This window comes from Macaca nemestrina, chromosome 7, assembly GCF_043159975.1.
Source record: "Macaca nemestrina isolate mMacNem1 chromosome 7, mMacNem.hap1, whole genome shotgun sequence".
NCBI lineage: Eukaryota > Metazoa > Chordata > Mammalia > Primates > Cercopithecidae > Macaca > Macaca nemestrina.
Genome location: NC_092131.1, coordinates 159,550,470 through 159,564,892, shown reverse-complemented (window position 1 = coordinate 159,564,892; position 14,423 = coordinate 159,550,470). Strand labels below are relative to the sequence as shown.

The 14,423-nt window shown below is 42.3% G+C and overlaps 1 protein-coding gene across 8 annotated transcripts in view; it reads right to left on the bottom strand.

Moving 5' to 3' along the window:
• The window catches only part of LOC105491652 (zinc finger protein 106), an 83,463-nt gene that overhangs the window by 51,633 nt on the left and 17,407 nt on the right, over positions 1-14,423 (bottom strand). For 5 of the 8 annotated variants that reach the window (XM_011758233.3, XM_011758250.2, XM_071067028.1 and 2 more), the window contains exons 2-3: positions 8,430-8,515; positions 1,430-1,491 (exon numbers count right to left, since the gene is read on the bottom strand). In XM_011758233.3, the coding sequence (XP_011756535.2) occupies positions 1,430-1,491; positions 8,430-8,483 (116 nt within the window). In that variant the 5' untranslated portion in view covers positions 8,484-8,515. Of the gene's footprint in view, positions 1-1,408; positions 1,492-8,429; positions 8,516-14,423 lie in introns of those variants that run through there. The other 3 variants (XM_071067025.1, XM_071067026.1, XM_071067027.1) reach the window with 1 other exon arrangement.

Sequence of the window (14,423 nt, the reverse complement as noted above, 5' to 3'; positions counted from 1 at the left end):
AACTCTGCTCCTCATTCACCTTCCGCCATGACTGTGAGGCCTCCCCAGCCATGTGGAATGGTGAGTCAATTAAACCTCCCTCCTTTATAAATTACCCACTCTCGGGTATGTCTTTATTAGCAGCATGAGAATAGACTAATACAATGGGGTTTCCCCATGTTGTCCAGGTTGGTCTTGAACTCCTGGGCTCAAGCAATCTGCCTGGCTCAGTTTTCCAAAATGCTGGGATTATAGGCATGAGCCACTGCACCCGGCCTACATTTCATTTTTTAAAAGTGTCCACTTTTAGATTTCCTTTCCTTAAACAGCTCAAGCTTTAAATCACAGAACAGCATTCTTTTTTTTTTTTTTTTTTTTTGGAGACAGGGTCTCACTGTGTCACCCAGGCAGGAGGGCAGTGGCCCAATCACTGTAGCCCGGACCTACCTAAGCTCAAGTGATCCTCCCAACCTAAGCCTCCCAAATAGCTGAGACCACAGGCTATTAGCTGCCACACCCACCTAATTTCTTTTTTTTTTTTTCTTTTTTTTTTTTTTGAGACGGAGTCTGGCTCTGTCGCCCAGGCTGGAGTGCAGTGGCCAGATCTCCGCTCACTGCAAGCTCCGCCTCCCGGGTTCGCGCAATTCTCCTGCCTCAGCCTCCCGAGCAGCTGGGACTACAGGCGCCCGCCACCTCGCCCGACTTATTTTTTTTTGTATTTTTAGTAGAGACGGGGTTTCACTGTGTTAGCCAGGATGGTCTCGATCTCCTGACCTCGTGATCCGCCCATCTCGGCATCCCAAAGTGCTGGGATTACAGGCTTGAGCCACCGTGCCCGGCTAATTTCTTTATTTGTAGAGACAAGGTCTTGCTATGTTGCCCAGGCTGGTCTCAGACTCCTGGGTTCAAGTAATCCTTCCACCCTGGGCTCCCAAAGTGTTGGGATTACAGGCATGAGCCACTGTACCTGGCCAGCATTCTTAAATACACTTAAGGTTTATATTTCAATTTTGTTTATACCAATGAGACTCAGTGCTATCTAGGAGACTTTGGATGTCTCAGACAATTTCAGCAATACTAAATGTTTATGGCATTCAGTAATGTGTAGCACTACTGAAGTAAAAATACAAAATGCCCTAGTTGTAAGGCTGGCAGGTAGGAATGACACAGCTTACTAATGAGAGAGTTAGCTCATCCCAACTCACCTTTGTTGTAATCTACTCAATAGGGCCGCTGTAAATTCACATATTTGAGATGCCCAGAGGGATCAGAGTTTTTCTTCTTTTGAATGCCAAAAATCTACTATACTTTGTATTAATTCTAAAAGATTGTTCTACACCATAAGACAACATTTGCTTATGATGGATTACTGCAAAACAAACTGACAGGCACCATCATCACTCAGATCCACCCACATTCACAAACTTACGGAAGAGAGCCGTTCTCATACCTGCCCTTCAGGTTCTCAAGTTCCCTGTGATGCAACATGCTCCGCATGTGTTCGTCCATCTCCTTCAAAAGTAAAGAAAGTAGATTAAAACTAAGCAGGATTGCTTTGAAAAAACTCCTCTGTTCCTATTCAATGAAAAATTGAGGCTCAAACTCCTTATGTCAAAATGTGTTTGTGGTTATTCTCAATTTAATACTGAAATCAGTTCCTTAATAATTGACTGTGTTTTTTTTTTTTTTTTTTTTTTTTTGAGACGGAGTCTCGCTCTGTCGCCCGGGCTGGAGTGCAGTGGCCGGATCTCAGCTCACTGCAAGCTCCGCCTCCCAGGTTTACGCCATTCTCCTGCCTCAGCCTCCCGAGTAGCTGGGACTACAGGCGCCCGCCACCTCGCCCGGCTAGTTTTTTGTATTTTTTAGTAGAGACGGGGTTTCACGGTGTTCGCCAGGATGGTCTCGATCTCCTGACCTCGTGATCCGCCCGTCTCGGCCTCCCAAAGTGCTGGGATTACAGGCGTGAACCACCGCGCCCGGCGACTGTGTTTTTAAATATATTTCATGTTTAAATAAAAAGAATTCTTCAAAAGACATATTTAAGTGGCTTTCCAAAAAGATTAGAAAGCATTGTCTTTAGCAAGCAAAAGACTTACAAGTAAACTAAGTAGGTTAAATTCTATCCCATTATAAAGAATTTACTAAAGTTCATTTTTAAAAAACCTGTCAAACCACTCAACTTTTCAACTATTTGGCTTCTTTTATCCATAGTTTCTCAAGAGTAAGCTACAACCCTTACTTTACCCATGTCTTGGACAGGGCCTAGCATAGAGTCATCAATAAGCATTTGTTGAATGAATATAGATAGATACATCAATACTAGATAGGAGTTACAAACATAACAGAGCCTCTCTATGCTAGATAAGAAAGTTTTAAAAAAATACTTTGAACATAGCAGCTTAATCATTCCTTTATCTTCACTGTCCACTCCCTCACTTCCTCAATGGATTTGTTTGGTTCCAGTGAAAAGTTTGAACATTTATAGTAGATTCCCTCCTTTCCATCCTTAGAGGGAAGAAAATATGTGAGAAAGCTGCCACTTAAAAACATGCAAACTGCCAGGTGCAGTGGCTCACGCCTGTAATCCCAGCACTTTGGGAGGCTGAGGCGGGTGGCTCACGAGGTCAGGAAATCAAGACCATCCTGGCTAACATGATGAAACCCCGTCTCTACTAAAAATACGAAAATTAGCCAGGCATGGCAGCGCGTGCCTATAGTCCCAGCTACTCAGGAGGCTGAGGCAGGAGAATCGCTCGAACCTGGGAGGCGGGGACTGCAGTGAGTCAAGATTGTGCCATTGCACTCCAGCCTGGCAACAGAACAAGACTCCATCTCAAAAAAAAAAAAAAAGAAAAAGAAAAAAACACACACACGTGTACATACACATGCACAAAACTCAAAAAGCTGGCCGGGCGCGGTGGCTCACGCCTGTAATCCCAGCACTTTGGAAGGCCGAGGCGGGCGGATCACAAGGTCAGCAGATCGAGACCATGGCGAAACCCCGCCTCTACTAAAAAAATAGAAAAAAATTAGCCGGGCGCAGTGGCGGGCGCCTGTAGTCCCAGCTACTCGGGAAGCTGAGGCCCGAGAATGGCGTGAACCTGGGAGGCGGAGCTTGCAGTGAGCGGAGATCGCGCCACTGCACTCCAGCCTGGGCAACAGAGCGAGACTCTGTCTCAAAAAAAAAAAAAAAAAACTCAAAAAGCTATAAATGTCTATCCCTTTGTCACTCTACAGTATATGCAGCCAGAATGCCATAATTAGAGAATGGGTATTCACATATATAATAATAAAGGGCTACTACACTTGTTGTGTTATTGCTATTTACTGCATCCCGTGTGAAGTCCCTCAAACAATTTCTCACTTGAACTGCAAAATACTGCCAAAGGAGTATGATTAATTTCATGCTGAAGAATGCAGAGAAGTTAACTCATTCATTCACCAAATATTTATCAAGTTCTTATTATATGCCAAGAACAGCGCTAGGCATTAAAGGTTAAGTGTGAAAATATTCAGTTTTGGCCGGGCACAGTGGCTCATGCCTGTAATCCCAGCACTTTGGGAGGCTGAGGCAGGCGGATCATGAGGTCAGGAGTTTGAGACCAGCCTAACCAACATGGTGAAACCCCGTCTCTACTAAAAAAACAAACAAACAAACAAACAAAAAAAACATAACACTAGCTGGGCATGGTGGTGGGCGCCTGTAATCCCAGCTACTTGGAAGGCTGAGGCAGGAGAATCGCTTGAACCCGGGAAGGCGGAGGTTGGAGTGAGCCGAGATCATGCCACTGCACTCCAGCCTGGGCAACAAGAGTGAGACTCCGTCTCAAAAAACAAACAAACAAACAAAATATTCAGTCTTGCCCTCTCAGAGTCACAAATAATCAAGTGGTCAAAGTGGGATTCAAACCCAGGCAGATCTGACACCAAAGCTAATGCTTCAGACACCATGTCACATTGTAAGCATTGGGTGCATTGACATTTTTTCATTATATACAGGTCATTTGTCTCGCTCTGTCACCCAGGTTGGAGAGTAGTGGCTCGATCTCGGCTCACCGCAACCTCTGCCTCCCAGGTTTCAAGAGATTCTCCTGCCTCAGCCTCCTGAGTAGCCTGGATTACAGGCATGCGTCACTACGCCCAGCTAATTTTTTGTATTTTAAGTAGAGATGGGGTTTCACCATGTTGGCCAGGCTGGTCTTGAACTCCTGACCTCAGGTAATATGCCCGCCTCGGCCTTCCAAAGTTCTGGGATTATAGGCGTGAGCCACCGTGCCCAGCCAAAACACTTCTTTTAAATGGCAATTTTACTGAAGATGAGCATTGTTTCTTTCCTATCTCTACAAATGCTTCATAAGGAGACAGTAGCTTTACACATTACCTCTTCTAGCCACAACTGATTGGCCAGTAACTAAAATTAACACTTGCAGACTTGAAAACTAAGACAAGTTAGTGACAGAATAGAATGAAAAAAATCCATTAATATACACAACTTCGGCGGGGCACAGTGGCTCATGCCTGTAACCCCAACACTTTCGGAGACCAAGGTGAGTGGATCACCTGAGGTCAGCAGTTCTCGACCAGCCTGACCAACATGGTGAAACCCGGTCTCTACTAAAAATACAAAATTAGCTGGATGTGGTGGCACATGCCTGTAATCCCAGCTACTCAGGAGGCTGAAGCAGGAGAATCACTTGAACCCAGGAGGTGGAGGTTGCAGTGAGCCAAGGTCACGCCATTGCACTCCAGCCTGGGCAACAAGAACAAAAACGCCGTCTCCAAAAAAAAAAAAAAAAAAAAAAAAAAAAAAAATATATATATATATATATATATATATATATGAAGTCTCTATGCTTCCTGTTATTTAACTCTTCCTTGATTTAGATGCTTATCAACATGCCTAACCCCCTTTACTTGAGCTAAATTTAAGTGAGTTCTGTTCCTTACAACAAAACCATTCCTGACAAAACAGCATTCATTGAAATGGGTTTGTCTGATATAAAAACTGATTCTTCTTACTATAAAAATGTTATCATCCACTAATAGTTTTAATGTGACTTTTGATTTTTTAAAAACACTTCACTGGCCGGGCGCGGTGGCTCAAGCCTGTAATCCCAGCACTTTGGGAGGCCGAGATGGGCGGATCACAAGGTCAGGAGATCGAGACCATCCTGGCTAACATGGTGAAACCCCGTCTCTACTAAAAATACAAAAAACTAGCCGGGCGAGGTGGCGGGCGCCTGTAGTCCCAGCTACTCGGGAGGCTGAGGCAGGAGAATGGCGTAAACCCGGGAAGCGGAGCTTGCAGTGAGCTGAGATCTAGCCACTGCACTCCAGCCTGGGCGACAGAGCGAGACTCCGTCTCAAAAAACAAACAAACAAACAAACAAAAAAAAACACTTCACTAATCTTGTCCTAAATTTACATGCAAATCTTCTCCCATCCTGCTCCAAGGAATGAATGTTAACAGTGAGACAACCAAGCTTTCAAAAATCATTAGAAAACATTCAGCCAGACATGGTGGCTCACACCTGGAAGCCCAGGACTCGGGAGATTGAGGTGGAAGGATCACTTGAGCCTACGAGTTGAAGATCAGTGTGGGCAGTCTAGTAAGACCTCATCCCTCCCTACAAAAAATTTTTAATTAAAAAATAGCTGAATGTGGTGGCACACGCCTGTAGTCCAAGCTACTCAGGAGGCTGAGATGGGAGCATCACCTGAGCCTGGGACACAGAGGTTGCAGTGAGCTGAGATGGCTCCACTGCACTCCAGCAGTGGGTAAGACCCTGTCTCAAAACAAAACTTAACAACAACAACAACAAAAATAATAAGAAAAAAGATCCACAGGCACAGGATTAAGGTAATAGCCCAAATGCATTCCTTCTCATGTATTAGGCTTCTATTTAGGCCTTGTATATTAATCAGTTATTATATTTTTAAAGGCTGGGTTGGTTGGAGGGGAGGGGGGAACTCATGGTTAAACACATGTGGAAAACATTGAATAATACAAAAAATACGACCCGGTGTACTGGCTCACACTTGAGGCCAGGAATTCACCACCAGCTGGGCCACATAGTGAGACTCCATCTCTATGATATACATATATTTAACTCCAGGGCTTCTCAGTCTTTTATCTGTCAATGGGCCTCAGGATACTCAGGGATATCTTACACAGCTTTTCTCCATACTCAAGTCACTTAGAACCTTTTCTCCTCCAGAGTGTATTTGGAGAAACCAGAGTTACACTAGTCTGGAAAATCGGAGAAAAGCTCAGCTTCAACACCAATTGTTCATAGTCCTATCTAAAAGTAAGTATCAGTTATCCCTTCCAACTAACCCATTTTGTTATTTTCTTAAATCATACTGCTCACTTAAAGCAGGCCATTCCCTTGCTTTAAAAAAACAAAGTGGGGGCGGGGGGGCAAAAAAAAAAAAAAAAAAAACTACAACCAGCTTTTCCTTTTTTTAAAAGAAAGAAAATAAATAAAAACTACAATCAGCTTTTCCTAGGGCAGGAGTAGACAATTCCAGCCCTTCATTTAACTTCATTATGATCATGGAAAAGTATGAAGAGATAAAAGTATGTTTGAAACCAGAGTAGAAGAGCCAAAAAGATTTAAAATGGCAAAAGCACAAAATCATGGTATCCCAAGATAGGACTGCTATTCCATGAAACTCTGATATCACGTCTCTGAGCAGCAGCCTATCCATCTCACATCTTCTCCCTACCTCTGTCCAATCTGAAAGTAGTCATAAGGAATTCCGACTTATTTACAATTTGTGTCAACCTTCATCAAATTTTTAAAACTAGAAGAGCATTCTTTTATTTTTGTAAATAGTAGCAGGTATATTACATGATTTTTTTTTTTTTTTTGAGACGGAGTCTCACTCTGTCGCCCAGGCTGGAGTGCAGTGGCCGGATCTCAGCTCACTGCAAGCTCCGCCTCCTGGGTTTACGCCCTTCTCCTGCCTCAGCCTCCCGAGTAGCCGGGACTACAGGCGCCCCCCTGCCACCTTGCCCGGCTAGTTTTTTGTATTTTTAGTAGAGACGGGGTTTCACCGTGTTAGCCAGGATGGTCTCGATCTCCTGACCTCGTGATCCGCCTGTCTCGGCCTCCCAAAGTGCTAGGATTACAGGCTTGATATTACATGATTTTTAAATCTCACTGATTTTTCCATCACCAACAGAAATCTAGACAGAAAAAAAAATAGAATCCACCCAAGTCTACTTGGTGGATCACAATCAACCCTTCAATCTGGCATCCAACACTGTTTATCAACTGTCTTCACTTAAATTACAAATTATAGTCCTGCTATTCCCAAGGCAAAACTGTTTTAATCAGATGAGCCTTCTTGCCAACTCCTAGAACTGTCATACTCCATTCCATTTGTCTCTGTACATGTTGTTCTCCTACCTAAAATATATCTTCCTCATTTCTCTTAAACCATCATTACTCTAGTCGTTTTTCAAAGTTTACCACTTCCACTCACACTTCCCTGGTAACCTAGCCCATGATCCTCCCAGTTCTCTGAATTTCCAGTGACAATCAAAAGCATCTTAAAAGCAAAGAGAATAAATTCCTCAGTATTTAAACTAGCAGCACTACTCTGAAAGCAAATGATAAAGGCAGGCAAAGGCAAAAAGTGACACAAATTGCAGTCAATTTTAGGTCCTAAAAAGATGTTTTGCCCGGGCACGGTGGCTCATGCCTGTAATCCTAGCACTTTGGGAGGCCCGAGGCAGGTGAGTGACCTGTGGTCAGGAGTTCAAGACCAGCCTGGGCAACATGGTGAAACCCCGTCTCTACTAAAAATACAAAAGTCAGTCATGCCTGGCAGCACAATCCCAGTTACTTGAGAGGCTGAGGCGGGAGAATCACCTGAACCTGGGAGGCAGAGGTTGCAGTGAGCTGAGATTGTGCCACTGCACTACAGCCTGGGCAACACAGTAAGACTCCATTTCAAAAAAAAAAAAAAAAAAAAAAGCTTTTCTTTGAGCAACATCCCCACCTTGTGGACATCTAGGATATTGTCAACACTATTTCTGCTGTGCTGCACTTTCCACAAGCATAGGCATAAACAGAATGTAGGTACATATAACAAATGCTATATCCTTAGCTAATCAACAAGTACATGATTTTAAAATTGCAGAAAGCAGTATAACTTCAAATAACCTTGGAATTTTAAGGTATCTTCCCTATAACTGGTTACTAATAAATTTCCCTAGGTCATCTAGTTTTGAATACCCTCAAATTCTGGATGGACAGAAGTTTAATAACACAGGCACTGGCTTTAGGAGGCAGTAACGAGAAAGAAACCAGTGGAATGGAGACTATGGTTTAGGAAAGAAGCATAAATAAGACATTGTCAAGCTTTTCCCATCTATTAATAACATATGTCTCTTTAAAAAATAGTCATAAAGCCTCAGATTCTCCCTCTTGCATTATTACCTTTTTTGAGCTGTACACAATGTGGCACAATATGCATTTTCGTTCTCGTACCATAGTGACCAGATCTGAAGCACTCAACGTCACACCTGCAATGAGGAAGTAACATTTAGTAACATTTTCTCCTCAGATACTTTCTTACATTCATCTTCACATAGCCAAAATTACAAGTCTTGTCTTCCTCACCTCCACCTTACTCCTCCCCTAGTCTTCCCGTTTCCAGGTGCATAGGGGTAACATTTTGGGAGCCATCCTTGATCCTTCTTTTTTACCCCATATCCACCCTCATTAGGAAACTGTCAGTCCTACTTTGATATATAGCCAAATTCCGACCACTTCTCACCACCCAGCACACCCATCATCCCACATGGCATTACCCTACTACTGAAATGACTCCTTCCTTCTGCTCTTGTCCTCTCATAGCTGATTCTCAAAATAGTGTTTTGAGAGTAGCCCAAGATTCTTAGAAGAACATTATTTTAAAGTTTAATTCAGAACAGCCGGGTGCAGTGGCTCACACCTGTAATCCCAGCACTTTGGGAGGCCGAAGCGGGCAGATCACGAGGTCAGGAGTTAGAGACCTGCCTGGCCAACACTGTGAAACCCCGTCTCTACTAAAAATACATAAATTAGCTGGGCGTGGTGGCAGGCGCCTGTAATACCAGCTACCCAGGAGGCTAAGGCAGAATTGCTTGAACCTGGCAGCGGAGGTTGCAGTGAGCTGAGATTGCACCACTACACTCCAGCCTGGGCGACAGAGCAAGACTCCGTCTGGGGAAAAAAAAAAAAAAAAGTTTAAGTTAGAACATATACAGGTTGAACATTCCAAATCTAAAAAACTGAAATCTGAAATGATCCAAAACCAGAAACTTTTTGGGTGTCAATAAGATGCTCAAAGGAAATGCCCATTGGAGCATTTTAGATTTGGAATGTTCCGACTTGGGATGTTCAGCCAGTAAGTATGCAAATATTCCAAGATCCGAAAAAATCTGAAATCCACAATACTTTTGGTCCCAAGCATGTCGGATAAAGGAACTCAACCTGCATGTAATTCCTCTGCTCAGAATTTTCCAACGGCGTCCATCTCACTCACAGAAAACCTAGTCTTTGCAAAAAAAAAAAAAAAAAAAAAAAGAAGAAGAAAAAAAACCTAGTCTTTGCTTTGGCTACAAAATCTGTTTCTCTCTTCTTCTCTGAATCATTCACATGCCCTACCGTTCTTCCTCTATCATTTTAGTGCACTCGCATTGCCCTCGTTGCTATTCTTTGACCACATCACAGATCCTCCCACCTTAGCACCTCCACATTTCCTGTTCTCTGCCTGGAATATTCTTCCTTAAAAAGTCCTTATGGTTCCCGTGGCTCATTGCTTTTCATCAGGTATCTAAAATATTGCCTATGGGAGAGGCCCTGCCTGACATTCTACGTAACATTGCACTTTCTGACATCCCACCTCTCCACATAGTTCCAGTTTCTCTATTCCCCTATTAACCTGCTCAATATTTTTATAGCATTATGGGAGATCATGTTTCCATAGAAGGCCTCAACAATATCTGCTACCGCATGTGCTCTTTTGCAATGTGATCTTGCTCCCATCCATGAAAAGGTGGATGGAGTCTGTTTCCCCTCCTTGTGAACTATTATGATCAATAAAATGTGGCAGAAGTGATGCTGTATAACTTATGAGGCTGGGCTTTCAGAAATCTGTACCTTCTGCCTCTGCCCACTTGTTATGCTCCTTCTTGAAAGCCAGCCACTGTGCTGTGAGAAGCCAAAGCCACAGGGAAAGGCCAGGTAAAAAAAAGAACTGAGGCCCCCACTGAGCACCCAAACAACAACCAGGACCAACTGACAGCCAGAAGCATGAACCATCTTGGGGGCTCCAGGTCCAGCCACCAATGAGAGACCCCCAAGTGAGACCAATACATAAACCATCCAGATAAGCTCTTTTCAACCCACAGAATTGTGAGACACAATACAATAGTTGTTTTAAGCCAGTAAATTTTGGAATAGTTTATGAACAAGCAATATCTGGAACATGCGTTTTTTACTACCTGATATAGTATGTGTTATTCTCTGTCTCTGCCAATTAAAATTTAAATTCCATGAGAAAAAGGACTTTGTATAGTTTGTTCACTAGTATAGTTCTGTCTAGCACTTAGAACAGTATATGATATACCATAAGCAATTCAAAAGTATTTGTTGATTATTCCAAATGGAACTAACATGTGAATTAAGTAACCGAGCTGAGTAAATACTGGGGTTTGAGGCCAGGCACAGTGGCTCACACCTGTTATGCCAGCACTTTGGGAGGCTGAGGTCGTAGGATCACTTGAGGACAGGAGTTCAACACCAGTCTGGGCAACATAGTGTCTCCACAAAAAATGAAAGAATTAGCTGGGTACTGTGGCTCATGCCTGTAATCCCAGCTACTTGGGAGGCACAGCAAGGAGGATTCCTTGACCCTAGGAGTTTGAGGTTATAATGAGCTATGATTGTGCCACTGTACTTCACCCTGGGCAAGAGTGAGGCTCTCTAAAAAAAACAAAACAAACAAAAAAAAAAAAAAGCAAGAAAAAAGAAAACACCAGGGGTTTAGATTAAGACTCAACAATGGTTGACTCTTTCATAATCCTCTAGCACTAGCACACTTTCCTCGAGTCCCTGCTAAAGATGCTCTATATGAAATTTTAAATCTACTCCCCAAGCAGCATTGCTCCTTCCTCTACAGAATAACATCAGGCCCTAATAGACACATCTGCTTCCTCACCTGAGGTACATTCCTTAGGAGATTTTAAAACTGTGACATAATGAGGTTACAAACTACCACAGTTTAATCTGTAACTCCTAGATAATACGGCAGAAGGAAAGAGGCCTAAGGTTCTCCACTCCTCTGATTACTCAGCAGTTTTCTTGCCACGTAACCTACTTCATAATATTACTGAATTCCTAAATAATTTTATTCAATAATAAAGTTCAGGCCGGGCATGGTGGCTCATGCCTATAATCCCAGCACTTTGGGAGGCTGAGGTGGGTGGATAACTTGAGGTCAGGAGTTCAAGACCAGCCTGGCCAACGTGGTGAAACCCCGTCTCTATTAAAAATACAAAAATTAGCTGGGTGTGGTGGCATGTGCCTGTAATCCCAGCTACTCCGGAGGCTGAGGCAGAAGAATTGCTTGAACCCAGGAGGCGGAGGTTGTAGTGAGCCGAGATGACGCCCCTGCACTCCTGCCTAAGTGACACAGCGAGACTCTGTCTCAAAAAATAAAATTAAAAAATAAAATTCAAAATGCTAAAGTAAGATTATGGAGTAAAAATATGGACATTTAAGAAAGTTGAATGTCAATTAGCTACCAAAACAAAGAAATACACCTTTGTGGATAGGTACAGTATTACACTTTCCATATTACTAATAATCTCTTAAATCTCAGACAGAAATGTTAAGTGCTATAGCACGCTACTTCTAACTGCTTTATAATGTAACATTTACTTCAACTTTAATTACTACTTACATGTGTTATTTTGTTACTTCAACAAACATTTATTGAGCACTAAGCACACTATTCTAAGGGTTGGAGAAATTGGTGAAGATACATCCAGAAATGTTTTAAGTTGTGCTTCCAGTTATCAACCACTAAAGCAAAACAGGAACAAGAAACTTAGAAGCAATAAAGTCAGTGAAACAGTGTGACTCTCTGGTAGAAATTATAGCAGTTACCGTGGAGGTTTCACATATTTACTTGGTTGAAAACCAAGCACTAAAATACAAACTGTGCTTTTATATGACAAAGCCAACAACATCAACCCCTAGTAAATGGATAAAGAAATAAAGCCATACAGCATAATAGAAATACTCTATATCAACCTTTTAACCAAAGTCTCCCTCTTTTTAGTTATTTTTTCCTTTCACAAGCTCGTTTCTAATCTGCATATGTTAAGAATACTCATTTTCATTTTCTTAAAAAAATCAAAATGTAACTGCCAGCAAAGTATTCAATCGATAAGAAAGACTTAGTATTTAAACCCTGAGGTGACATGATTCCAGGCAAAGTAACTTTAGTTTGTATATTCTTAAATTGGGTAAACATATAAATTCCATTAAGCTTTCTGAAATACTGTAATTAGCCCAGCCTTCTAGATGGGAACCATTGCTCTTTTTAAAAGCCTTGACAAAGACTAGAAGCCACGGAAATACAAACCATCCAACTCTGTGATCTCAACCAAGGTGACTGAGAAGTGACAAACTACAAGTAAGGAAGGAATTCAAACCCACTGTCATCCTCACTTTAGCCACCTTACATTTTCCCCTATGTCAATTAAATATAACCTTCATGAAATTTTTCAATTCTTCTCTAAATAACTGAGAAAGAGCTGTGATATTCTAACTGTAATAACCTAAAAACCCTATCAAAGGTATTTTTTCTCAACATTCTAATTAATATTGTCAATAAAATTACCATCCTCCCTAGGCAAAACCATACCATGTCTAGTTCTTTTCTTTTAGACTCTCATACTTAGTCACAAAGGCACTCACCCCCAGGCAAGGAAATGGACAGGGTAGATCACAGCCTGATTCTTTAACTCAGAATTATAACTAGTGTCAGTTTCCAATTCCTTACTTAATTCTGGAACTTGGCAAGCATTCTGCCCTAGAGGAAAAAATAACCCAGAAAGAAGCTGGGATAACACAGACCCTAACAAGGGAATAAAACTACTAGCAAAAGTTATCATCTAACAAAGTAAGTTATAAGCCCAAGACAGCATGTACAAAGACTGCCTGTTTTGGGTTTTTTTTTTGTTTGTTTTTTGTTTTTTTTAGAAGATGGAGTCTCGCTCTGTCACCCAGGCTGGAGTGCAGTGGTGCGATCTTGGCTCACCACAACCTCTGCCACCTGGGTTCAAGCGATTCTCCTGCCTCAGTCTTGCGAGTAGCTGGCATTACAGGCATACACCACCAAGCCCAGCTAATTTTTTTATGGTTTTTTAGTAGAGATTGGGTTACACCATATTGGCCAGGCTGGTCTCGAACTCCTGACCTCCCTCAGGTGATCCGCCCACCTCAGCCTCCTAAAGTACTAGGATTACAGGTGTGAGCCACCACACCCAGCACAAAGACTGTTTTAAAAGTGCAACCAGATAGCTTGTTGCATTTACTTAATAGTTGAAAGTTTGTATTCTTGTATTTAACAGTATCATTTATATATACTTTTTTCCCCCAAAGGTTCACACCATAATTTAAAATTCTGTGACATGAATCATAAGCACTGCAAGCTAATGAATGAGCCTAGATGAATGATCACTATTCTTCTCAAAGAGTTTTGTTGTTCTCCATTCGTCTTATTGTTTGTGTTTGAGACAGAGCCTCACTCTTGTGATCCAGGCTGGAGTGCAATGGCGTGATCTCGGCTCACTGCAACCTCCACCTCCCGGGTTCAAGCGATTCTCCAGCCTCCCAAGTAGCTGGGATTGCAGGCTCCTGCCATCACGCCTGGCTAATTTTTTAATTTTTAGTAGAGATGGGGTTTCACCATGCTGGCCAGGCTGATCAAGAACTCCTGACCTCGTGATCCACCTGCCTTGGCTTCCAAAGTGCTGGGATTACAGGAGTGAGCCACTGCACCCAGCCTCATCTCATTGTTAACAGTACATTTAATAATCTTTATCCATTTTGTATATGTACAAAAGAAAATTCTGTACTGTTCATAAAGTGGAAGTGGATCATCATAAAGATCTTCATCCTCAGTCTTCACATTGAGTACACTGAGGAGGAAGCAGGGGAGGGGTTGGTCTTGCTGTCTCAGGGGTGGCAGAGGCAGAGAAAAATCTATGTATAAGTGGACCTGCGAACCACAAACCTGTGCGGTTCAAGGGTCAACTGTATACTTTCTCTTCCTTAAGATTTCCTTAATATTTTCTTTTCTCTAGCTTACTTTATCGTAAGGCTACAGTATACAACATATATAACATGCAAAATATGTGCTAATTAACTCTTATG